The sequence below is a fragment of the Hyalella azteca genome, unplaced genomic scaffold (assembly GCF_000764305.2).
Source record: "Hyalella azteca isolate HAZT.00-mixed unplaced genomic scaffold, Hazt_2.0.2 contig422, whole genome shotgun sequence".
Classification (NCBI taxonomy): Eukaryota; Metazoa; Arthropoda; class Malacostraca; order Amphipoda; family Hyalellidae; genus Hyalella; species Hyalella azteca.
The window spans coordinates 118350-146229 of NW_025930774.1; the positions used below are offsets into that span (position 1 = coordinate 118350).

At 39.1% G+C, this 27880-nt stretch overlaps 1 protein-coding gene across 1 annotated transcript; it reads left to right on the top strand.

Annotated features, from left to right (window-relative positions):
- The first annotated feature begins 943 nt into the window (after positions 1-943).
- On the top strand, positions 944-27178 carry LOC108666714 (sodium-dependent proline transporter-like). Its single transcript, XM_018153630.2, has 13 exons — positions 944-1163; positions 1900-2034; positions 5209-5321; positions 6446-6585; positions 8137-8365; positions 13327-13473; positions 13940-14075; positions 14216-14331; positions 14927-15055; positions 23668-23777; positions 24063-24153; positions 25731-25895; positions 27014-27178. Exons 1-13 carry the CDS (start codon positions 944-946, stop codon positions 27176-27178), a joined length of 1896 nt encoding a protein of 631 aa, XP_018009119.2.
- The last annotated feature ends 702 nt before the right edge of the window (positions 27179-27880 follow it).

Below are 27880 nucleotides of genomic sequence, written 5' to 3' on the forward strand. Positions count from 1 at the left end.
CATGAAGTAGAGTTCAATATTAAATAACCTGCAGCCCCTTCTAGACACGCATTCGAAACATTCTCTGCCTCGGTCAACCTAGCTAGGTAGGTATAGAGAGGTTGTGACTCAGGCATCGTATGCTATATGCCGCCAGTGTATACAGTATATAGAGGCTAGAAAAACCTTCAAGCATAAATCTATTTGCGTTTCCTTATTAACACATAATTAATAATTTGATATGTATTTCGGAATCAGGACAAAAAGTCCTGATTAACTTCTGAAAACCTATCACTAAAGCCAAAATAACGCTTAAAATAACATTCTAGTTTTTTTAAATTTCTTTGCAGAAACTCTGAAATGGTATGATAGAAAAATATGTCGGTTGGGACTCGAGTGGCAAGTATCCAAATACAAGGCACAACATAAATCTAGAACTTCAAGGCACAACCCCAATCTAGATCCTCAAGGCACAACCCCAGTCTAGCAACTCATAGCACATCCACAATCTAAAACCTCGAGGCAAAACTCTAATTCAGAACCTAAAGGCACAAACGCAATCTAGAACCTCGAGACATAACCCCAATCTAGGACCCCAAGACAGCACGAATCTAAAACCTAAAGGCAGAACCATAATTCGAAACCTCAACATCCAACCTCACTCAATCTGGGCCTCAGAACACAACCCAATCTACGTCCTCAACTCACAGCCAACTTATATAGGGCCTTTAATGACAACAAAATTCTATGGTATCAACACTCATTTCTAATTAAGAACTCTAATATACGAGTACTACCCTAATTTTAGACATCGACACTAAGCCCTAATGATGCACCCCAATACACGACATTTGTCATGAACAAGATGGGTCACGATACCAACTCGAATTAGGCCCCCAAGACACAAGCCACTCCATGACCGCAAAACAACCCCTGTTAGGACTCCAATTCCTGACACTTGAGCATGAGCACGGCGGGTCAAACGGACCAAGCTTCCTCCAAGAAGCACCACACCGACAACACCAGCAGCAACTCAAGGTCCATCCAGCATGACAGCATCAGCTACCAGGACACCAGGGGGCACTGGGGCAGCAGGATGGAGTTCCTACTTGCCTGCCTCGGCTACTCGGTGGGATTGGGGAACTTGTGGCGGTTCCCCTACCTGGCGTATGAAAATGGAGGAGGTGGGTGGCCGCATTGCCGCGTACCGCGGCCGGTGTATTATGTATAACGATGTGTTTTCTTCATATTTGTGATCTATAATTGTATTTTTGTAGAAAAAAATATATATATAAATATTATGAATTTGGCGCGGATCGGCCAGACCGACACTGAACCGGCCGGATAATATTTGTTATACATAAAATAAAACAGGGTAGAAAATAATCTCATACAACCAATGACTGTCTCCACGCTAAGAAAATATAATAATTATAATTTAAACACCTTATGCGACATCAGTGGCACTAATTCTTAATTTGTACTTATTAGCTCTCCTAAGCTCGTACGCTGTGTTAAATTGGTTGCACATTTTCGACAGACGATATTTCAATAACGTGATACATCATACTTTAGTATTTGTTTACAGATTTAGTATTTGTTTACTCAACTGATTAATGAGCCATTATTGTTAAATCGCATTCGGATGCAATTGTTGATTTTTTACTTACATGGATTATGGTATAAATGATTGCACATCCTCATCAGGATACCGTGTGTTTATCAAGTGTTAGCAATGTGTTCTGAAGTTTTACGCACATTGTCAACGCAGAGGCTGCCGCTTCATAGATGTTGTCGAATCAATTATGTATTCCTTCTTTCCTTGTCGAACAGACAATAGAAGATGAGTGATATTGTTTAAAAAATTGCATACTTGACTTTATTTTGCTGAAGAAGCTTCTACTGGGGTCTCTTTTTCAGCGGCGTTCCTGTTGCCGTACCTGCTGCTGCTGGTGATCGTAGGTCGTCCCCTCTACCTGACTGAGGTGGCACTCGGGCAGTACAGTCAGCTGGGGCCCCTGCACACCTACAGGAAAGTCGCACCTCTTATGGCTGGTATGGGGGGGCCTTGTGTGAAATCTATTTAAACGCAATCGTGTTTAGTGTTTAGGTACCATTGCTACAGTCTTGAACATCATCCAATATGAATACATGTAGGAAAACATGATGGGAAATTTTCGCTTCTTGGCTGAGGATAGCCTTCGTGCGGACACGATGCGCACCATTCACCATTCTACAGTTCCATGCCCTGTGCTCGTGCTGAGATAGAATAGAATAGAAGTGTCGGCGTTGAAGACATAGGCCCATGGCCTGTTGCTGATTCTTGAACTTTTCGTGACTTGATTCACAAGGGATCCGGCCTTTTGAACCCGATCTTTCCATAACTGACGATTGATTGAGATAGTTGCTGGACTTATTGCCTGCTCCGTAATTTGCTAGGCATTTTAAGACTGAACATATGCTCCTGCATAGCTTCGTCTGGACTTATTGCCTGGTCCGTAATTTGCTAGGCATTTTAAGACTGAACATATGCTCCTGCATAGCTTCGTCTAGTCTGTTTTTGAAGATGTTCATACTCGGAGCTTCAACGATGCTATCAGGGAGGCTGTTCCACATGTCGGTGACTCGAAGCGAGAAGAAATGTTGTCGCATGGATGTCTTCCAACGCTGTTTTTTTAGTTTATAGCCGTGGCCCCTGGTGTTGGTTCTTGTTTCAAATTCTAGTAATCCTTCTGGGACCTTGTATAAGCCATGAGTATACATGTATACTTCAATGAGGTCCCCACGCAGACGTCGATAATGGAGACCTAAATCTTTTTCCATTGTCGACTTCGACATCATCACTCTGTCGTTGCAACCGTGTCTTCTCATACTGTAATCTTGCTGTTCATTATTCTTGCCAAGGTGGATAACTTTACATTTGTCAGCGTTAAAACGCAGCTGCCACTTATCAGCCCAGTCAACCAGCCTGTCAGTCAACCAGCCTGTCAAGATCACCTTGCAACTGTACTTTTCGCGACGTATTTCTTCAATTTCGGCTTTAAAAACAGAAAACATAGAAGAGCACTTCTCTTCCACCATTTTTTCGCTTTTTACAGCGTTAAGTGCAGGTTGTTGTACTTGTTGTACAGCATGTTGTGTTTGGAGTGCTGCATTATTGTGTGAGTAGTATCCGGCGGATTGAGGTGTATGATTTTGTGTTGTATTCTGTGCGCCATACCATATCGAAGGCTTTGTCACATCGCGGAGCACTATTTCTACGGTGTATCTTTATGCTAAGTCTGTGGGATAGAATAGAAGTGTCAGCGCTGAAGAAATATGCCCATGGCCTGTCTCCGATTCTTGTACTTTTCTTGTATCTAATAATATGCGTTTAAAAATTACTTTTTAAAGACAACACTTCTAAATAATCCAGAGTCTCCGATTTTACACATGTACAATGAATTTCTGATTTTATTTTCAAATATTACAAAAATTATTTTTCAATTTTTTTAATATCTGAAAATAATTAATTTTTAAAAATTATTTTTTCTGTCAATTGATTCATGCATTGTCTCCAACAATGCATGAATTCAGATCGATTCAGACAGGTAGAAATGTGTTAAATATCGATTATAGGATTTGTAGCAGACAAAATTATGCTTTCAATTTTTTCCATTAAAATATTCATTTAAAAATTACTTTTTAAGTAAAACACTTCCGAAGAGGCCATTGCCTCCAATGTTACACATGTACAATGAATTTTTAGTTTTATTTGTAAACACTAAAAAATTTGATTTATTGGATATTAAAATTTTTATATTTTTAGAATTATTTATTCTGTCAATCAATTCAAGCATTGTCTCCAACTTTAGGCAAGTGTGCAAAATTTCAGATCGAGAGGACAATTAGAAGTGTGTTAAATGTCGATTATAAGATTTGTATCAGACAAACAAACAAACAACAAGTAGTGAAGTTAAAGAGAAGTGTTGTAAAAAAAACGGCCAATTTGGCCAGATCTTTTCATAATTCATGTTGGTTTAAACAGGCTACTGGACTCATTACTAGGGTGCTAGGCATTTCAAGACTGCATTTCATACGGTGCTATGCATTTCAAGACAACATATACTACTGCATACCTTATTATGCATGAAGGCATACGATCAATATGATCATGATCGGGAAATTAGTCCGCGTAGATGGTGTGATTGCACATGTAAAACAGGTAGTTTTACATATCCAAGGAGCAGGTTTTTGGCAGGATGTATGAGTTTGAGCGATGTGAAGCCTGTAGTACCAGGTGGCTTTGGAAATAATTCGGTGTGATATGGCATAGATTGAGGTAACGTTTGCGTTCTGCGCGTGTTTTGTCCAAATACCTAAGTATGTCTATTTCAGTATTTCTACTGGTGTAAGGCAGTATTGTGTGGGAACTGCGTGCTGTGATTAGGTTTGTTTGAATAAGGTCAAATTTGTTCTCTGGAAGGATCTACGAGGTCGAATGTGTATTAGTAATAGGTTTGCAGTAATGGTGGCCATTATGAGAATGTGATTGTAGGGTGTGATTATTCCTGATAGTAGGTGTATGCATGGTATAGAATTCCTCAATGTTGTATATGACTCTTTCTGATGATTTTGTGTTATTGTGGGTTATGAGGCTTGGAAAGTAGAGGCCGAAATGAGCACATCTTGGAGTAGCAATTTCCGAGTGTTGTGTGTCTAGCGTTTAAATGTGCCATTAGGTAATCAGTAGTGTTGGAGGTCGATATAATCGCTGTAATCTGCACGAGGTGGGATGTTTTTTTATTTATTATTATTTATTTATTTTGATGGATCCTTGTTGAATATCAGCTGTGATGGCGAGCTTGCCTGTGTGAAACTTGTGGCGGAGTTTAAGAAAATCAACTGCTTATGTAATATGTATCACAATGTAACAAATTATTTTTAAGTGGAGCTCAGCAGCATATTTTGTTACGAGCTTAAAAGTTCGCCAAAGTGTTTAGAAGGAAAAGAAGAATAACAGCTTAGAATACAGCATAAATTGAATTAGTCAATTTAGCCGATGGATTAATAATATTTTAATTAAAACTTCGGTGAATGGGACTTTAATTAATAAATATTTTAATAATAATAATAATTTAATAATAATTAATTTAATATCGTCATTTAAGTAATTATTTATATATGTACAAATAATTTTTTTTATATTTTTCTCATTTTATATTTTTGACTTAATTTGATTCCCACCAGGCATAGGATACATGCAGCTCATCTCTGAGATTCCTTCGGTCTCCTCGCTGATGATCATTCTAAGCTACTCCCTGCACTACCTCTTCACCAGCCTCACTCACATCGGCCATACCGTGCGTAGCTATTACTTATTAAGGGCTTTTAATGCCGTTATTATCAACACGATGAAACATTTCAGAGAAACGTCTATTATAGCATGATGAATCATTTCAGGACATTTATCATAACATTTGATAAAGGACAATAACTATAAGCCGATACCACAATCCATAGAATAAATGCGTATCAAAGACGTCATGTATGCAGAAGGCGCTATTTTGATTTTGGATTTTCCAATTTTATTGCTTATTATTCGTAAAAATTATTTATAGTGCGTTTGACAGTAATATATAAATCATAACTAAAACGGAGTTAAAGGAATTATTAACGGCAACACAGAATTTACTGCTGACATTACATGCACCAACTTGGTCAGGATAACAAATAAGAGGAACCGCGTTCACGGGTGCTGCCTCTCATCTTGTCAGTAACTATGCAGATTAATCCGTCATGACGCTAAATAACTACATGCATTTAATTGCAATTGAAACTAAAGCGAAGAAAACAAGTGCAGTGCAATGTAGGTACTTTGAGATTCGGAGAAGCAGGTTTGCTCCCGCCTGGGGGAGGAGGTACTACAAGAAATATAAGAAAATCTAGAGTAAACGTGGCAGCTGAATTCTCGTCCGGGCTCGCTTGTGGGCATATTTTTGTCAAAAGAGCGCCACTAATCAATGATATTATACATATAATAAGCTCGGTTCATTTAGCTAACATTCTCGTCCTTCAATTACGTAATTAGCGTTCCACCCGGAAGAATGTTGAAAACAAAAACTTGAACTATAGCTCTCTTCTTTGAAAAGCTGCATGATTTGCAACAGTGCCCATTCAGTCAAACGTTACCTATTCGGTTTTCAAGTTTACAATGGATCTTTGATCCTTGTGATAACACTTAAAAATCTAGTGCATGCGTATGATTTGATGTGATGAGAAAGCTCAAGGTACCCTTGCTTAGCAACAAAATTAAATTTGTATTTACGATTCAAAAACTTATCATAACACTTACATCAGCCTGTAATTCACTCATAAATATTGTGATCTCAACATAAGTGATAATTGCGATGAAGAGTTTTCGTAAAAATTTGATACATAAGTTGATCAACCAAATTGGTACTTAGTATCCATTTTTCTCATTCAGTTGCCGTGGTTAAAGTGTGACCCCGCATGGGCGACGGAACAGTGCCACGTGATGGGGGTAGCAAACTCATCCTGCCTCGGCAGTAACAACACTGGGGCGTGCACCTCTTCCGACCAATCGTCTGCAATTCAGTACTGGAAGTAAGATTAAAAGTGAACTTAAAGGTGTTTATAATATAGACGGGGCAAGTTGTAACAGCTACTACCCTAACTAAATGTGGATTGCCTATATGCATCGGCCGAATAGTCACTATACACTCGGCGCAAGGTTATTCTGGTTCTGTTTGGCCACACAATCGAAATCAGTTTCTGATCAGAATCTCCTATCCGACTTCATATTCGCCTGAGACTATGACAAGGGTTGGCCGAGCCGAGTCGTACCAAGCTAGCAAGCTGCCCAGATGCTGCAAAGCTAACCCTGAGCCGAAGCGGACATAGAGAAGCTGATTTACGTGCTCACCGAGTCCTAGGTGGCCCTAATGCAGGATCGAGCGCGCCTCTAAATTTTGTTAGGGTAGTGACGTCTACAACTAGCAACCTGCAGTTTTATGGGCAAGAAATGTTGTACACGACACAAGTATTGCGTAAGAGTATTTTTCATATGTCTATTATTTCGCATAACAGCCTCCCAAATAAAATGATTAATACCTAAAAATAGATAACCGATCACTAGTGGATTGCTACATGTTTTATAAACGAGTACTAGTGATAGAAATTTACATTAACATAAGTGGAAGTTACACACTCGTTGCCACGACATTCTGTTGAATGTTGTATTCTCTCACTATTAAAATGGTAAATCAGCTCAATAAAATATTCAAAAATCATAAGAATTTCCAAACAGTAATATCTATCTATCAATATTTAGAAACAAATCTAAAACTTAAAGTACCACCGTCTTTGATTTATGTTACATCAAACTAATAAACAATGAATGACCAGACGTACAAAATATTCATCAGATTTGTAATTTCATAAAATTTACACCAAGTTAGATATAAGCAAAGCGTTACTCTGAAATATGAACCTTAGCCTTCTTCATTCTCAGCTGACCGTTATAGTTGATCACGTGACCAGCTCCTCGCTAGTTGCTCCTATTTTCAGCGTTGTTGCATTTGCCTCTACACGAGGCAAGTAGACTGTTGATTAGTTGCGGTTACTACTCGCAAGTTCTGTAGCGGCTACAACTTGCCCCGTGTACATTCACCGTAAGCTTTTATTATCAATCATGATTATGCATCGGCTAATATTGTGGTTTTTCGAATAAATTTGCAGGTTTTTAAAGTAGGTAAACAGCAATGAGACTCCACATAATTTTTACATATCGTAATGATTATTCATTCCTAATGAGTAGTCCTGACTCTTATGTTATATGCCGCAATCCTGAGGAATGCGAGGAATGCCAAAGATGTCCAGTCGTTTATCTATAATGACTCTTATACATTTCTGGTATGACACGCTCGTATCATTGACGAGGACCTTTCTTATCTCGAATTAGACACTCTAAAATATCGAAATCACTTGCTCATAACTCTTAACCGACTTCATCATATGTATCACTTTGATATAGCTAACATCTCTCAAATAGCTCACCTATGTGTTCGGACATTATTCCTATCTCATCTATGATACCACTTTCTCGTATCTTTGAATGAACGGACTCATTGCACTTATCTCTCTGCTCTGAAACAGACACGAGGTGTTGCGACTGGACTCGGTTGGCCTCGTGAACTTTGGGGAGTTGGGAGGCCTGATCCCCTCGCTGGTGTTGTGCCTCTTCGCCGGGTGGGTGATTACGTGCCTCTGCCTCATTAAGGGCATCAAGACTTCGGGCAAAGTCGTCTACTTCACGGCAACCTTCCCTTTCGTCGGGCTGCTTGTCCTCATGATCGCTGGAGTCTCGCTAAGCGGAGCATCGAAAGTCAGTGGATGTTATCCTAGAGATATTAATGTTTTTAAAATCTGCGCATATTTAAAACTTTATGATGAACTCAAATCGTGCGTATTGGTTTAAACTTGACACTTTTTTTACAATTCAACCCCAAAAAAACACAGAAACGAGCGCATCCAAAATACTCGTTCAATATGAAACAAACAACTTTAAGGTATATATCCTTGAATTTCAATCAGGTTTTTCACCCTGTAGCTGGGTGCCACTGTCCTAACTTTTTATATATTGATATCGTACAACAAAAACATTTTTTTGGTCGTTCGCCCAAGAATGCCCAATGATAATCAGCGCCAAGAATGCCCAAAGTATCCGGATGATTATAATTATTAGTACCAGGTTTTGTGAACATCTCTACTGTTTGCCACATTCCCAAAGACGATAATCAACAGGTAAGTAGTCAGGAGACAAGGCTGGTCACTGGAAGTCAAATGGTGCTAAACCAATGGGGTTTCTGATGCGGGCTCTTTACCTAGCCGATGAGGACGATACCTATAGCCAGTAACCTTCTACTTCTTGTTAGACCCAGGGTTACCAGATGGTGTTTTTTCCGGACTAATTCCGCGATTTAGTTGGTTTCTATTGCGTTGGCCAGCTAAAATTTATGATGGCGGCACTTCCTTTTTAAATTCAAAAAGTGTAAAAAAAGGACAATGGAATTTTTACACCAAAACCTACAAATATACTAGTATATATTGAAGTAAAGGCTATTTTTCAGCCTTTGGCTTGAGCTTATTTTTCCATAGCTTTATCTAGTCTGTTCGTGAACGCGTTTATACTCGGAGCAACAACGATGTAATCGGGGAGGCTGTTCCACATGTCGGTGATTCCAAGCGAGAAGAAAAGTCACCTGGGTAAATTGCAACGCAGTTTTTTAGTTTATAATCGTGGCCCCTAGTGTTGGTTCTTGTTTCAAATTCTAGTAATCCTTCTGGGATCTTGTATAAACCATGAGTATACAATCCTTTCCCTCAAGATAGATTCCATTACCTTACAAACACTTGTCGACTGACAGGGCGATAGTTACTGGGGCTACTTTTGTCACCTTTTATAAAAATGGTGTAACATGAGATTCTTTCCAATCGGTCGGCAAATTTCCTTCGTTCAAGGTTCTTTGAAAGAATACTGTCAATGGGCCGGCCAGGGGCCGTATTATCAAAACTTCGTATGTAAGCAAAATCGACTTACGAGTGGCGTAAGTGCTGACTTGATGACGTAACTCTAGAGGTGGCATTATCAAAACATTTGCGCGGGAAGATAAGTAACGTAACTGTACGCCTGCTCGGAGATGTCGTAAGTGAAGTTCCCCTCAAGTTTAGAGTGTCTGCATGCTGAAGCGATAGGAAACTATTGATTTACTAGTAAGCAGCAACACCTTGACTTGTGATAGAATTTTGTCAATAATCCGACAGCGCGGATTATACACGCATAGAATGATGGCTTTACTTGTGATATCTCCACTACTTGATCGTGCAACATTTGCACGATCAAAATATGTGATCGTGCTAAACAGTGCTATTGGAAAAAATTCAATTGAGTTAATGCCAGAAACTGATTTTGTTTTCCTTTTACGTTATATTTTACAAGCAAATGCATATTACGTTATATTTTACAAGCGCGAAAGCAAAGCGTTCGCGCCCAACTCTCTTCATTCGTTCCTTCTAGTCGGTACTTCATATCTCTGCCAACCATAATTTAATCTCCGTACGCAGATTTCTTCTTCAACTCACGCTGTTTATTAAAAAGAGTTCACAACTATTTTAGAACGGCTTTTTTCTGAGCCAACAAGGAGCAATACCGACAGACAGCATTCGATAGTCGATAGGTACCATCGAAGGTATCGATTCCCGCCATCGAAATTCCCAGAATGTAAACAAATCCAAAGCCTCTGATTGGTCAGTTGGCCAGATGGTTTTGATAGTACGCTTTTAGCTAAGCCTTACGTACGAATGTTTTGATAATGCCAAAATATGAGTGTACTTACGTAATACGTAACTTTTTGTCGGAAGTACAAAAAGTTACGAAGTTTTGATAATACGGCCCCAGGACGGTTGCTAATTCTTTGAGCAATATGGGATGGAAGCCGTCTGCGTCTGGTCCATATGACTTGTTGGGATTTAGAGCGACCAGGCGCTTGAGAACCTCTTCTTCGTGTATTTGCTTCGTGCTTGTAAATTATAGCACAAAAGGAAGACAAATTAGCTTCTGGCATAAACTCAATTGAAATTTTTCTCCCATATGCACCGTTTGTACGATCACATATTATTTCTATATCGAATTATTAACAAAATTCATCACAATTCACCGTGTTGCTAGTAAATCAATAGTTCCATATTGCTTCAGCAGACACCCAAAACTAGTGCGTAACTCCACTTTTATTTCGACCTTTCCGAGCAGGCGTAAAGTTACACACAAATTATTGTATCTCGCTTCCCGCGCAAATGTTTTGATAATAACACCGCTAGAGTTGCGTCTTCATAGCAGCACTTACGCAACACGTACGTAAGTCGCACAGACGACTGACGGTACTTAGTGATGTTTTGATAATCCGGCGCCTGGTATGGCTTGCGGTGGTTCTAGTGTGGTCGGCGACTTAGTATCTCTGAGGGTGAGTTTAACTGAGCATATTTGTACACTGTTTGCTACAAGGCTTGTTTAAGATTTAAATTTATGGCCGATTGCTGCGCACCCTATTACCCTTATCGTAACCCTGATTTGTTCATTTTTATGAACTTGATCGCTCCAACACAGAAGGATGATAGGAGAGACTCCAGCAGTGATGATGACGGAACAACATTTTCGTCTTTTCATCATAACTTCTAAAGTAAATCAAACACCATCGTTGACTGCAAAGGCTTCTCGGCCATTCGAGTTGTTAAATCTTGAATTGTTCAGCAGGATCTACACGACCTCAGTTCGCAATTCCAGTGTTCGCCACAAGTTCTCTTCTGCTTGATCTGATTCCAAAAGATCTTAATAAAAAAATTAGTCAGTCGTCAAGGATACAAAACTGATTTACACTAATTATTTACTTTGTTTCACTCAAATCTTCGAGCTTCTGAAAAGTTGACCATCGAATTTATTATCGTCGCTTTCCAGTGAACATTTTCCATGTGAAAGTCCATTTCGATTCGAAAGAAGAACTACCGACGGTAAACTAGCTACGAAAACGAGTTGCACTCGAAAATTTGGAGCTCACAAATAAATATTGGACTAACAAAATATCTAACATAAATTAGACTCCACAAACTAAATGCTAACAAATGAAATCTTACACGAGTCCACGCTGGTCGTGGAAATTCAACTGCCGAAATTTCGCTAAAATAAGTCATATCCGATTTGCTAGTTTATACTCATAGCTTAAGGGGGCCGTCTACCCTCCGTAAAAACTTCTACAGTTATTATCCGATCATCGTGAAACTTCACATACACACGTAAAATGTAAAAAAATAACATTTTGCTCCTATAAATTTTTTTTAAAAATTGATAGAAAACGTGAAATTCATAGAAAACGGCTAAAAACGGGTACTTTGGAAAATCTATCTCCTCCTACAAATATCATCCTACAACATCGAGACACGTATCATTCGATTCGTAAAGACCATACCTATCGACTCTAAGATCACTTTTCTCATTTTGCCCATAGTTTTTTATGCGCATTTTTCCCATTTTTCTCATTTTTTCCCCTTCCCCCCCCTTCTCCCCCATATATAAGACGAATCATACACAGATTTCAAAAAATGATCTAAGAGTCGATAGGTATGGTCTTTACAAATCGAATGGTATATGTCTCATTGCTGTAGCTTGAAAACTGTAGGAGGAGATAGGTTTGCCGTGAGAGCAATAGGAGGTTTACACCAGGCCCCAAAAACTGCCGCGCGGCACGTAAAGGGGCGTAAAAGAGTCGTAACGTAGCCTAGATACCGTAACTAAGCCTCAAACCAAGTCAGCAAGGCATAGAGCGACTGGCTGCATACCTCTCACCTCGCTGTCATGATGGGCACTGACTGCTTTGGCGGCAGCAGGCTGTATTTATAGTCCTGCTCTCCAATTACGCCTATAGGAATTAGTGAAGGCCGCCCAATACCGCCCCCCGTTCCACGGCGCGTCGTGTACGTCAAAATGCACGTAGAAAGATGGTTCTGGTACCGTTCGACGCGTCAGAAAGTAAGCTTTAAGATGAGTATAAGCACCGGATAATGCCATAATTGGCCGCTTTACGTCAGACGTTCCTTTTTGTGTGTCCAGCCTTCGAATTAATCCCATAGACTTTACTGAAGGGCCCTCGAAACCGCCCCCCCTTTAGGGAGCTGTCACGAAATCATTTTTCGACGTAGAGAGATGATTCTGGTACCGTTCGATGCGTCAGAAAGAAAGCTTTAAGATGAGCACAAAAACCGGAAAACGCCAAAATTAAAAATTTAGGGGTAGACGGTCCCCTTAAATACATTGCACAACTTCAGAAGAAGCGTTAATGATGATTTGACCTAAATTATACCATGTATCATGGCATTATGATTTTCTAAGTCCTTGCTGCTGTAACGGGTCATTCGGTTGCAGGGAGGCCATTTTGAACACTGTTTCTTAATCAAATTAGATTTCAAGGCTTCTATTTTCGTGTTATTTCTATTTCGCATTTAATTTTCAGTTATTTTCTGTGTTTACCTCGAGCACACTTACTGTTTAAAATTTTATTGGAAACATGTATAAACTGAATTCTACTTGAGCCAGATCCAAATATGCTTGTACTCGGTAACTGAGCTCACAAATTTTGAACACAAAATTTTGGTTGTTGAATTTAAATTTCTAGACTTCGTTCGAAATCTAGCTTTTAGAAATTAGAACGACTACACATTCTACAAGTTGTGAATTTTGTCTGACATTTGTATTTATAATAAATTTTTCTCCGAACTTTCCGTGATGTCTGCTTGCAGGGGCTGGTGTTCTTGTTCGTGCCCAAGTGGGAGAAGCTGCTGGATGTGAACGTGTGGAGGAAGGCGCTGGAGCAAGTGATCTATTCGCTGTCTGTAGGTGGAGGCGGATTAATCACTTACGGCTCTTACAACGATTTCAACACCAAAGTGAGATTTTCCCCAATTGGAATACAAGAACAACCTGTATTTACTATCTTATCTCATTGAACTTTTACAACTTCTTGCACTTTTGTCGCAACAGATCTGCGTAAATTTTACTAATGTGCGAAATGACATTTAAAAATTATGACCTTATGATGAGTTAAAAATGATCTTATAAAGTCAAACTTGTGCGCCGCCTTCCTTGTCCTCTCTCTCCAAGGCATGTTGATACTTGAAAGAGGATCTTTGTGCTCAAGTCATTTAACCCTTGAATTTCGTGTGATTACGCCAAATAATTTACGAGGGGCATTGAATTTTGAAATAAAGTCAGTGAATTTAAATTTGTATTCTTTGAACAACTATATAAGTAAGAAAAAATAAGGCCTTCCAATTAATGATTGGTTTATGTTCGACACTTGTTTCTATTTATTATAAATAAACTTATTCTATCTAATAACTTTCACTTTTTTAGGTGCACGTTGACGTCTTGATTTTATCGGTATTGGACCTGATTGCGTCGTTGATGAGCGCCGTGACCATCTTCTCTGTACTGGGCGCCATGGCCTATGAACTGGGCATCGATGACGTCAGCAAAGTCGTGGCGTCCGGTGTGTTTTGCATTGATAAAATTTATAACGTCATTAATTCCGTTTTATCAATATGTGCCCTGATGACAACTGATTCAAGTTATCACTATATAATTCACTCTAGTGGCCATTGATACATTGTATCGCCATGTTACCCTAAGGTCCGGGCTTGGCATTCGTCGCGTACCCTGAGGCGATCGCCCGCACTTTGCCAGTACCCCACCTCTGGTGCTTTCTGTTCTTCTTCATGGTCTTCACTCTTGGTCTTGACTCCTTGGTAGGTGCTCTGCTAGGTACGGATATTTCTTGGTGCTCAGCGCATGCATTTTTGTATGCAAATTGATTGTGACATGCTCGTCTTAATTAGAACGTGCTGCCACTAGGTAAATGTTGCCATTGGTATGTGCTTCACTGATAAAATTCTACCCTTATAATAGTTACATCAATACGAGTTTCTTTTAATTCGTGCTCAGCTTGGTATGTGCTTTAGTGCAATAAATTTCAGTGGGGAAGGGTACATACTACATTCTGGTTGAGAGCTCAGAAAGATATGGTGATCAACAGTTAGATCTGCGAACCATGGATTTTAGAAAAATAGTATAGCAATTATAATGGTATAATTAATACGACAATGGTAGCCTACTGTTAAGAAAAAACTAATCTAAGGCCTTTCTAAGCAAAGTTAGTTCTCATATTTCATCAACATAAGGCGTGGCTTGAGAATTACGCGATTCAGTTTGAATGTTTTACAATCATTTACAAGTTCACAACAATGTTCAGCTTGGTACCCGTTCCCTTTGACTCAGGCTCCCATTGATACATGTTCCTTTTTATACCTTACACGTTATTCTATATATCATCGTTCCGTACAGTTCGGGGGCATGGAGACGCTACTGACGGCGCTGCTGGACGAATTCTCGAATATGCGGCGCCACAAGCCGTTGGTGGTGATAGGCCTCTGCAGCGCCCTCTTCTGTCTCGGCCTCCCCTACTGCACTCCGGTACCATTGATAACATTAATGATCATTATTGATTTAAGATGTGACAGCCAGGAAACGACCATTCACAATTGTATTAGAGATTTCGATTATTCACTCGGACGATTTTAAATGCGTCCAAATGCTCTTGGTAATTTAAGCTGCGTGATAGGCTGTGGTCGGATATGATCGGCAGCAGTGGTAGTTGCATTGATAGTTGCACAGCATTCGCGTTTGCCAATTTATTTCTAATGGATGCCATTTTATTGGAAAAGAAGCATAATAAATTATTATAACTACTATATTTGGCCCAAACATGATTGCGCCAGATATAGTAACCTATGGAAAAGGTCTAGGACACGCGAACCATTGAATCAGCTCTCCTCAAACATTGACAAGCCTGTTTAAACGAGGCAAGAAAATCAATGGAATAGCACAACAACCTGAAAGTTCTGTCAAATTCCCTGATGCTTTGACTGGAAATGCTAAACCTTGTTGTGACACAGACTAGTGATAAGTAAATGATAGTTTCATTAATGGGTGTAATGAAGTGAAGGCAGTTGTAATAATGTTCATAGTATTCCAGGATTAGTTTTCATCATGGTTGAACTAGTATAAGGTTGACCCATCAGAAGCCCATTTTTGCGGATGTAGCTCGTTGTTCGCCTGTGACGTCACTGATCTCAGCGACGTCACGGGCATTAACCAATCACCGAAATGCGATCAAACCAGTCAACCAATCCGTCATGGGAATAACGGGTTTGTTTACGTTTCTCGATCTACGTGACGTAGCAAGAAAGCCGAACTGAGAGACGGAACTTCTCGTGGGTCAACCTTATATAGTTCAACCATGAGTTTTCATAATGTTTGCTAAATGGATTTGTGTTTAATGTAATATTGCTGAGTTAATAGTAATGATATAGGTTATATAATTATCAATCGTATTAATATTACTCTATTATCATCCATGCATTTTAAGTACTTAGTAATTACCGATTTTAGGTTGTATACGAATTATACTGCGGCTTCATATGAAGACGTCTAAAACAAACGCCGAGAGTTTTCCTCTGGTCATTAATCGCGCGTATGTAAATAAGCATATTCTGCCTTCTAATACTAATTACAGGGCTTCATATAAATTGAAGCGTTATTATCAGACGACTAAAAGTCATGATGAGCGTACGAGGCTCAGGGTACGTATAGCAGATGTTATTTCTGCCAGTTGTACATCAGAACCGTGAGGCATACTATCAAAAGTCGTTTAAGTTGGAGAATGAGGGTTCTGAAGGGTTTGAGGTTGGATTTAGCAGTTACAAACGGCCATTCCTCTCATAATTAATTAGTGTAAATATGTATTATGTAGGTTGGGGTAAAGAATATGAAGGTTCAATGTATTTATTGATGGATTGAACCTGCGGGCCAACACATGCGTGTTGATGGTCGTTAGAATACTAACACGAACAAAATTGAATAGCCACGAATATCAATAGATTATTGGAAGTGCAAATGGCAATTCAGCTATCATAAAGTGGCACAATTTAATCACTATTATCTGAATTTAACTCTAAAGGTTGACTTGGCAGCTTACCCCTAGAAGTTCACGCGTCGATGCTGACCAGAAAGATGAAGCTAATGCATGACTGGCTGATGTTGCCCACTGGCACACTCTAAAAAGAATTCACAATTTTTGAATGACACCATCAAAACGTAAAAGTATTTTTATCGTTAACTGAATTTTTATTTTTTCAGAAATTAGACGAATATTGTTCATTCCATTCTTGAACATTTTTATTTGTTATTTATTATTTTACAATCGAATAATAGTGAACATTGAAGTAAATAGTTGAAGTTAAGCTTACAATGTTACGTGAATCTACAAAAATTGTGTTCAACGACCTTGGGGATTTGATAAAATAATTATAACGCTCACAAGAAACGATAGTGCGAGTTAATAATAGTCACTACAAAGAACTCGCAGCGGCCTATTTCTCGTCTGTGTTTAGTAAGTTTCTTTAGAAAAGCTGTCAGTAATTGGCAGACGGACTAACGAACTCAACAATTTTCAATAGTGTGATACGAAAATGGAACTACGAAGTGCTGTAAAATACAAGGCCCTAAGTCTATGTTAGACTTTGCAAGAGTCGCGTTGTAATTACGTTTAACAAGTTTACTGCCTGTGAATATAGAAGGGGGCTTCAAGAAGTTCGTATAAAATGGACATAACTGAAAAATATATGAACAGAATAAGATTTAAATGCACCAGAACGATCCTGTACCAGCGTTTTAAAACGAGTTTTCACGTGAAGCCTTAAATGAAATTTACGAATGCGGGAACTCTTTTAAAAGCAACAAACGTTTGTGCAACATTGCATCTACCAAAATAGAGTCCAGGTCAAACTTTATATTCATGATGAAACTTAGGTGTAATAACAGCCAAATCCTAGACTCTCTGAAATAAGTTTATGGTGACGGTGCCTCACATAAATCAGCAAGCTACAATTGTGGACGAGTCGTTCCAGAAACGAGAGATATTAGACCAAAAATTACCCTCTCAGAAACAGGCCACACGCCTCAGTTTGTGTGGTAAACATTGATGCTGTTAGTGATTTTACTGAAAAAAATGAGCAAATAACCACTAAATCAATAGCAGACACACTCAACACCACCGTGGGTTCCGGGCACACAAGTTCGGGATCATGATCATTGAATAAATTTCGTTGATAAAGTTCATGAGTGAGTGCCTGCAATTCATTAAAGACTCCTGTGTTTCCAGCATTTTGAGAGCCAAATAACAAGGATGTCTTGTAACAACATCATTATTCAGGATCAGGAACTATTATTCCTGATCCTGAAACATCTGATTCAGTTTCTGGTCTTGATTCCGGAGTTTGATCCCTAGACGATGCGGGACTTGCAGCTTCAATTCTAGCAACTTCATAACGCGCCTTTTCTTTCTGCATCACTTTATAGAGTGGTTTAATGAATTTTTTATACTTCTCCTTTGTTTGCTCTTATTGTTCCATCCGGCTTGAGTCTTTAGTCTGTCTCAAAATTGTTAGGTAATTTGCCACATCTGTTTTTTCATAGTTTTCAGGGGATTATTTTGTTGATAGCTCCCATAACCCAACAGTTCCTTCAAAAACTTCATTAGCAATCCCTAAATCATTTACTTGGATGCTGACCTCCTAGCATAGCGCTTTTCCCATCAAATTTTATGCCATAAGCTTTGTCATAGTCAGATCCAGGTTTGAAGGCTAGACTTAAAAAAGTTTTAGCTATTGAACCAACTAGTCCTTTTGAGTCTGGAGGATCTAATGCCAATCTTTCAGTGGGTTTGATTGTTAATAATTCTCTGGGAGCATATTTCAGAGCTAACCTTGTTTGCTTAGTTTCTTCAACTATTTTGGTAAGAGGCTCAATTTGAGGCTTATATAATTTTTTAGCATCGTTTAAATTTTTTCCACAAATTTTTCTTGTGTGAATTGTTTTCCTAATTCTCTTTTAAATTTTAATAAATCTTGTTTTGTTTCTATATCAAATAACGCCATTTTATTTAGTAAAATATCTCAAACAACTTGAACTCAATGGCTGTTTATTTTGAACTCAATGTGCGTTCATTTTGAACTTAATTTGTGTTTATCTTGCTGTCAGTTCAACTTGATGTTAGTTCAGCTTCTGGAATCCAACATGGGTCATCATATCCCTTCTATTCAACTAACAATTTTCCTTTACTCTTTTTAAAAATTTTATCAATTTCATAAACATCGCTACTATATTTTGATAATTATTTTTCGTAAAAACTTCCTACTACTTCTTCACCACTCATATCTTTCAGCCTATAAGTTACTGGTTTCATCTCTAATAGTTTAGAGATGATAAATAACTCACGTGTGAAATTAGGGAGATATTCTTTATTAAAATCCTTACGTTTTCTACTAATTCTGACACGATCTCCAAACGTCAATTTAGGCTTCCTTATAACCGTCCTTATCTCGGGGAAATAATTTGCATAGACTATTTTACTTTTCTGTTCCATTGAAGTTTCACGAGGAGTTATTTTTAATGATCTATGATAACTCTTGTTATAATTTTCAACTTAATGTGGTAAAATATCAACCCACTTTTTTGTCTTGGTGTACGTGAAATATTTCCACATTTTTTTCTTGAGAGTTCGGTTAAGTCTCTCAACAACTCGAGCTTTAGTTTCATTTTCAGTTGCAAACCATTCAATTTCAAACTTTTTGAATAACTCTTGTGTTGGCTTGTTAATGAACTCTAGACCTTTATCTGCTTGTATTTTAGAGGGAATTCGCTAAGTGGAAAGCCTATGGAAAGAGGTTTTAATCTATTCACCAGTTTTTCTAAGTATAGGAACTGCCCATATATATTTACTAAAGATATCACAGTTACAGTAGAATGTAGTTTATACCTTTATCTGTATACCTATGTCAACTAAATCTACCTGCCATTGATCGTCAATCTTTGTTACTCTAACTCATCTTATAGTAAAATTATATTTTATTGGTTTATGTAGAGTGCATGTTTCCTGTGACTCCAACAAATTCGTGACTTGCTTGCGAGATAAGCCACTCCTACGAACGAGTTCATTTGTCCACACGTAGCCGGTTTTAGGATCGTAATTTATTTAATAAGAATTTTGCCACTCATTTCTGTGCGTGGACTTTTACGTTTTTTGATACTCCAAGACCTACAAAACTTTTTCCAGCCATTATAGCATTAACTAATTTTGCATCAGTTTTAACATAATCAGGCTCATTATGATCTATCGCAATTTCAGCCGCTTTCTTCGCTAGTTTTTAATGTGTACTATAAAATATATCACGCTCACTACAAGCTCTATCCAATGAATCAACTCCCTTATAACCTTCATTCATTCTTTTTTGCACCTTAGTGCCAGGGCCACAGAAGGAGTAGGTATGCTTATCATTGAAAGAACCGTTGGTAACCTGCTCAGATTGAATGCTGAAGGGTAATTTTAAATACATTTCTGGCAGTGGTAATTTCCTTTGCATCATGTTAAAAATGCCACTACCGGTTTTTTCATTACGAAGAAATTATTTTAGCTGGTTCTTCTATATGATTTTAGGTATTCACTATTATCGGTTGATAGCAGCTCAGAATAGTTTATTAATGTTCTTTTCTTGTAGACTATCATTTTTATTAGATTATTTTATAAAGACTTCTTTCAGCTTGCATTACAGTGGTTTAATGCTAGCGTATTAATACCGTCTGCTAATATATGTCTTTTATCATCGTCACCATTCAGTGCAATTTTATTAATTTCTTTCGTATACAATTAATGATTGTCACTTTGGATTTTATACATTGTTTAATGTATAGTCTCATTATTCAATGCTCACATATATTCATGCACGGTTGTATTCCTTTCAATAACATTTCTCTTTATACCTTTAGCTCTTTTAGCTACAGAACATTTTGTTTGATAACAATACAGCTTTGCTCGAAGACCTACAAATTCTTCTATGGGAAAGCCGCTTGTTTCATCTTTCATTCTACCGATTACTTTTTTTGTTCTGATTTTAATATAGGAAATGATCCTTAGGATAATTCTATGTGTCAAATAAGTCTTGATTGTCCTTCATATCTTCATACAAGTCATCGGTTCGAATGTCATAGCAGAGCGAGTCTGTATCAGTGAACAGAAGCTTTGCTCTATCGCCCTATTTTTCTCTAAGGAAGTTGCAATGAAAGTCATACATCAATGTCATGCTTATATCTAGTATGCCCATCCCTTCATTGATAGGTTTTTCAAACTTTAGCTTTTGTTTTTGCATATGACAAGCTATCAGGTTTTTCGAGAATATTTTGAATCCTTTGAAATTAGTTTCATTAACTAATCTTCTCAATTCTTGTTTAGTCCTAAACAAATTAACTTAGACATGGTTTCTAATGTTTTCCGTTGTTTTATCGAATACAGGATTATTCATTAACGTGAAGAAATCTTTGTCAAAATCTGATTTCGCTTGTTGTCGCTTCTTTGTGTTCAGATCTATGTATGGCTTCATCCATAGGCTTTCATCGAATTTTAATAATCTATGAATTTTCTCTATTTTCAATTCAAGTTTCTCATACAGTTTTAAAATTACTTGAATGGATTACATATTTTTCACGCTTACCAAGATGTTGTACTATCTGATGAACATCCCCATTTGAATACTTTCTGGTGCTAGAGGTAAATAATTATGATTGTCATGTAAGTCTTTTGGATAACTAAAGTCAACTTTTAAAATGTAGCCTTTATTATCTTTGAATGGTTCATTATCTAATTTGAATGGTTCATTCATTGTCAACAATCTAAAGTTTCCTGTTGTAGGCTCTGTGACATTGGCCTACCATATAAATTATTTGCGTCCATGAATGATGTATAATTACTCGGTTTTTTGAGGATCATAACTTTCAGGAATATATTTATTATTTGCTTTAGCATATTTTGGAGATATCATTGGAACACCACCTCTAACGCCTTTCTCAATGAATAGTATCATATCAGGATCGTTCAGCAAGTCTAATTCTATCTCAGTAATCTTTAATAAAGCATCAAATGATAGCCCTGGAGCTGTTAGGAATCCTGGATAGCCATGTAGGAATTTCAATAAATATTTCATTTTATACAGCAATTGTATTTTCTTTCGGAGTTGTTACCCCGTAATATCACTAAGGGTGCGTTAAAATCCTAGGCTATATATTGCATACGAATTATTACATTTGTATTGTTGAGTAATTAATTTGAATTTAAATTTATCTCAAACGCTTACAATTTTAGCATTTGAGACATAGTAGCAATAGTGGTCGCGATATTCATATTGTGGTATTCTAATGAAATGATGTACTTCCGGCAGTCTTTCTCTCATCCTATGCGCTATATTATATTTGGCGTTCTCCTTCACAATACTGCATGCATAGAAGCGTCGGCGGTAAGTTCACTGAGACGTTCTCTTTTTACGCGCTAAAAGTAGCTTTTAATTACGCGCTCCGGCTGGCTGAGTGGAGTTTTGACGCCTTTGGCAACTCATTTTAGGACAAGCCGGGATAGTCACTTTGGTGCGTAGTTTCTACGCACCGATTTGTTCCAGTGTGTGCTCCCAATTTCCACTCATTGGCACGATGGAGATGATGTCTGAATAAGTTGGTGTCCCTTGCTTTCTGAAAATTTGATGGAAAGATAAGGATATGTATTTAAGTTTTTGAAACCGATATCCGAGTTTACCAATACATCGAAGTCGATTTGCGAAGGATATGCTGATGCCTATATGGTCAGCTAACAATGTTTGTAAGGTAGATCTTTTTCCTCCACACACATATTCATTGAAGTGTTTTCCACACAAAAGGTCTAGGAAATATCCGAAGAGCATTTGATCTGTAAGAAGAGTTTTTCGCTGTGATTTTATTGCATTTTGTATCTCCCCAAATAACAGAAAATTTCGTCATAATTATCACAAGTAGGAGCAGGAGGTTCAATACTTTGATAATGTTGATTGTCAAATACATGCATGCGTCTTTCACCAATCATTTAGTTCCGCCGGTGTTTGAATTCTGTTTCTTTTCATTACATTGAAAACTTATCTAACGAATTGACGAAGAGTTTTTGGGATGTCATTTCTATCTTCCTCGATCATATTTTTCACTGTTTGATGTGATTGAGCGTCTCCTAACGCATAACCGATCATTGCTACAACTTGCATCAATTCAGACCGTGCTTTTCTTAGCATATTTTCTTCTACAGAAATTATCTCCGCCATCACTTTTTTCTCGAATTTTCACAAAATGTACTGCAACTTATGTGTACGAGAATGGTGATCTTATGCGGTCGTTCTCCGAGGTGGCAATGTCTCACAATGAGCATGAGCACCTCTCCATAAAGTGCTACTCGCGTGATATTAAATAGGCAACACCCGTTCCCTGGAACTGATCGAACGCGCTTCGTCGGGGGTTCCGGAATTTACTCGCTAAAGAGAGGGCGTTTGCTCTGTATAAATTTATGAATTTAGCTGGTGATACACACTAGCAGTATACTGTATCAGCATTCAGGATTACACTGAAATAAATTATATATCCCACAGAAGTATTTTTCTGACAGTCGCTCTGGGTTAAGCCCTGAGTTCTCTGTTAAAATTGCTCGGTCAATCGGCGTAAATGGTCGTTAACCCATGATTTTGATGGTCAAGACTCAGGGTAAATGGTCAGGTTTTTGATCGGAAGACATTGCTAAAATTTTTAATGGCCAAGATCCGAAATAAGATTGCGGGTAAATGATCAGGTTTTATTTGAAGGGAATTGATCAATTTTGATGTTCAAAGATTCTAAATAAGATTTTGGGTAAAAGACCAGGTTTTATTCCGGGGTCATTGGTCAATTTCTTTCCAAGTTTTGCAATGACCTACTAGTCTCCCACTAGGAATAATTTTTCAGTTCCAGGTAATATCGTGACACGATAAGTATCGTGAATTTCGCGACCAAACAGTCCCTATATATTTCCTGTGCCAAGCTTCAAACACGTAACACACATAGAAACTTTAACAAACATGTACATAAGATTTCTGCTGTTGTATGTCGCAGAATGGATTCGGGTTATATGACGTAAGATTCCTCAACAGAAAGGGCAGTACGTCTTCTACCTCATTGACGTCTTCAAGTTCGGCATAGGAAGTTTGATGGGAGGCTTCTTCACCTGCGTCGCCGTCCACTGGTTGTTTGGTGTCAACAAGTGAGCTATTAGTGGGTGATGAATCAGCAAGTGAATCACTACCAGGTGACGAGTTAACAAGAGGGTCAACGGTGGGAGACTAATCAGTAAATTGGTTATGAGACAAGATGTAGTTGATCTGCGAGCATGGTATACTTTTTTTTTAAACCTCCTTCCCTCATATCGATGACAAAAGCTAAATCTTGAAAAATGATCTGCCAGGATGAGCTCACTTGAGAACTATGATCAAATTTTGAAACAATTAATAGCAATATAACTGTGATAATGACGCTGCATCCTTATCAGTTTCAGTGACATGATCGAATTCATGTTGGGCTTCCGCCCGTCCGTCCTCATGCGCGTTACCTGGGCCTGCATCGCTCCCGTCACGCTGTTGGTGGGTGCCAACGATGGTAGTGAGAATAGAGGCATTGGTGGTAGTGGGTATAGTGGCACCGGTTGTAATGAGAATATGGGTACTGGTTATAGTGGGTATAGTGGTGCTGGAGCTACTGAGCTACTGGGAATAGCGGTACTGGTAGTAGTGAATATGGTGGCGTTGGTAGTCCTAGAAATAGAAGTAATAGTGGCATAAAGGGAATAGTGGCACTGAAACTCGTGGTTTGGGAATACTAGCACTAGTGGTTGTGGGAATGTGGGTACTGGCAGTATGTGGAATAAAGGCACTGACACTGATTATAGATACTGGTACGAGTGGACTACTTCTTACTGGTAAGAGTGGAAATAGAGGTACATACATTTGATAGTAAAATATAGTCACTGTCATGATGGTCGTGAAAATTGCGATTATTGCATTGGTGATAGTAGGAATATTGCACTGTAATTGGCGATCGTGGTATTAGTGGCGTAAGCACGATGAATAGTGGAACTAGCGGCATTGGCACTGGTAGTAGATGGAATAGTGGAACTGGCGCTCCTAGAACTTGGAATCTTGCAGTTTATGATTGATACTGTTTGCAGTGGGAACAGTGGCACAGGCACTTGTGCTAGTTTTAATAGTCCAAATGAGCAAATGGAGTCACTCGAAGAATTGTGGCACTGCAGTAAATGTTGTAGGAATAATGGCAAATGTTCTAGTGGTAGGGGTATGAGTGATAGTGTGAATGGTGGCATTTGTATACGTGGTGGTGGGATAGTGGCACTGGTCCTGGTAGCTATTCGAACAACTCTAGTGATGGTACTGTGATTAGAGGTTGTATTAACTATAGTGACGAAAATAGTATTAGTGGCAGCGGAAGTAACTCAAGTGGACAGAATGGGATTAGTTACCAGTAAATGCGACTATTGTGGCTTAACATATTGTCTTCCCTCAACGTATGAAATCTTTCTCATTAGTTAGCCAAATTCTTAAAAATTATTTGCTAAATCTTGAGAACCAAGTTAACTCTCTCGCCGCCGCATGTTGGGCTTGTGTGCCTCGCGTAAGGTGATTAGAAAAAATCCATTCTATATACATAGAACCGAAATTTGCATCCGAAGCCTTTTCTCGTTGTTCTGCAGCAAGTAATCTTCTTCTTAGTCATCATCTATGAAAGAGAGTTCAGGCAACAATTATACCGTTCAACTCCTGTCTGTCACTAACGGAAAATGCACAAACTTCAGTCCCCTTTCCCTTAAATACATCCCGATCTGATCCAAAATGACCGAAAATGTTTCTCATCATACTAAACAAAGTGATAAATTGAGAAGGAGAAAATTTTGAACAAATTCTCGACCACCCCAATATCCATATGCCGCACGTAGGTACTGCTAAGTTTTAAATGTAGCCCCATGCACCATGTCAAACCACTTACCGCACATGAGATAACGAATCCAGGTAACACTAACTCGCACACGTATCGTATGTCCAGGTTACACCATCTTCCGCACGTTGTATTTATGAGCTTAAGTAACTACCATAACCTACCGCAAGTTCTTTTGAAGGCATAAGGTAACTAACTCCACCTACCGCAGGTGGTGTTCGTGGGTTCCTTGCTGCAGTGGCGTTGGCCGCTGTACGCTGGCACCATCCACTACCCCGTGTGGGCGCTGGTGCTGGGCGCCGCCGTCCCCCTCGTTACCCTCGCCCCCCTCGTCATCGTCGCCCTTGTGCACGTCATGGAGCTCGTCTGGAACGGAGTAAGCGCTGGAATGAGTTCATCTAAATATGTTCACAGGAAGTAATTAATGACTTTCCATCACATCGATGTACCTGGGGACACATTGTTATTGCTATAGTGATGTATTATCATCTTCTCATTTCCATGCACGCCTTCTAACACAGAGAGGGGTTAAATCATTTCAATGTCAGTAAATTAGAAACGAATCGGCTAATCCTTTTGACTGCCTGGCCGACGTACTCCAAAGACAGTGAGTGTTACAATTCGATGATCGTGACAGGCGGCAGCTGCCATTCGGTCCCCTTCCATTAAAGCACTTTGTCCATAATAAACATGACGCTTCTCCGCTCTAAGGACAGGAATTGTTGAGAGGTGTCACTTGATGTGTCATCTCAGCGTCCGAGACGTTAGAGGGAATACTTTGGCAATTAAAACCGCCAAGTCTATAATATTGATTGAATTCCACCTCATCATGTAAGCTGATACCTCACTGACTGTTTTAATGGAATGAGGTCATGGATGGAATGATTTCACTGTAATGCTGCAGTAATTGAAATTACTTCCAATTAAATGTCATGACTGTCTCCGCCTTACCTATTATGCGACCATAATTGGAATAGCTTCAATGAAATGAGGTCATAACGGGAACGGCTTTTGACGGAATGAGGTCTTGATTGCAATGGCTTTAATGGAATGAGGTCATGACTGGAATAGCTTTGATGAAATGAGGTCATGCTGGCATGGCTTTGATGAAATAAGATAATGACAGGTATAGCTTTGATGAAATTAGGTAATGACTAGAAAAGCTTCACTGGAATGGGAACAAAATCTAAAGCACAAACGACAGCGATAGAGGGAAACAGGAACGAGTTGGGAAACCTCGCAGGCAAAGACTGATCACTCTGATGCGGTTTTTTGTCATTACAACGAGTTTGAATTTTAATGTTAATCAATAAACTATTTCAGTTCAAGATTTTTTTCAGCAATAAATATTCCATTTTCAAAGGTAAAAATACCAATAGAGAAATTTTCCAAAGCGTTGACGTCACTCTCTAAGACAAATGTTCAAATTTCCGTAGTACCGGTACTCAAATACCTACCTCCACTCATCCCCGTGGCCTTGTATTCCTCCTCCAGAGGGGACGCGACATCCTAAAGCACCATCACCAATGGGGCCCAGGTTGTCCCGTGGCCCGTCAACGACTCAACGAAGCCATGCGACTCACTCGAGAGGCGCAGAGACTCAACACCCTCGTCACAGAGGGCTCCGTCAACATAGCCTTCGACAGCACCGATCTATAGTGTAGCTGGAGGAGCCTTCGTCGGTGACAAATCACTCTCGATTGCAAGCCTTGGTTGATGTTATGGTTTTTTATTGCATCAATGCTCATGGGCGCGCGCAGGGGTGGCTCATATGGGGATCAAAGGTCAACGGAAGAGAAGGAAATATACGAAGGCAGGAAGAGCGGCCAAATAGGCCGTCGCCTACACGGGACTGTCCATCACAGGAGGTGCGGTCGTGATAAAAGAGGAGTTAAATGTCAGGGAACTGCTATGGCCCAAACAAAACTGAGCCAGTACTGCGCGGAGGGTCAGGAAAGCGAAGCTCCATAAGAAACGGCGGGTAGCAGTTGGGCAGCCTGAACCGTGTTGATCTCAGCGGATTCGAACTCTCAGCAGAGAGTCAGCTTAGCCTCCACATATTAGCCCGCATTAGAGGGGCCACAAAGAGGCCAAATCTGGACAGGAGAGTAGCTTTGATGGGTCGCCTGCCGAAGACCACCACTGCCCTGGGTATAATGGACCATCATGATTCCTGCCTTCCGGAACGTAGCCTTCAACACTTCAAGCCGTCCGTATCTAGGCCGTGGGTCGAACCAGCCCTCGGTCGAACGGCCACTTGTCGAAGGACGATAAATTTTGGAACAGAACTATGCTATCTGAAACCTAACCTCAGATGCGGTGAACGTAAAATTACGTAATTTAACGATGCCCGGAAGTCAG

Coding starts and splice junctions, on each gene's coding strand:
- LOC108666714 (XM_018153630.2), top strand. CDS start 944: ATGAGCACGGCGGGTCAAACGGACCAAGCTTCCTCCAAGAAGCACCAC. Junction 2,035..5,208: donor AGTCGCACCTCTTATGGCTG/GTATGGGGGGGC, acceptor GATTCCCACCAG/GCATAGGATACATGCAGCTC. Junction 6,586..8,136: donor TCTGCAATTCAGTACTGGAA/GTAAGATTAAAA, acceptor GCTCTGAAACAG/ACACGAGGTGTTGCGACTGG.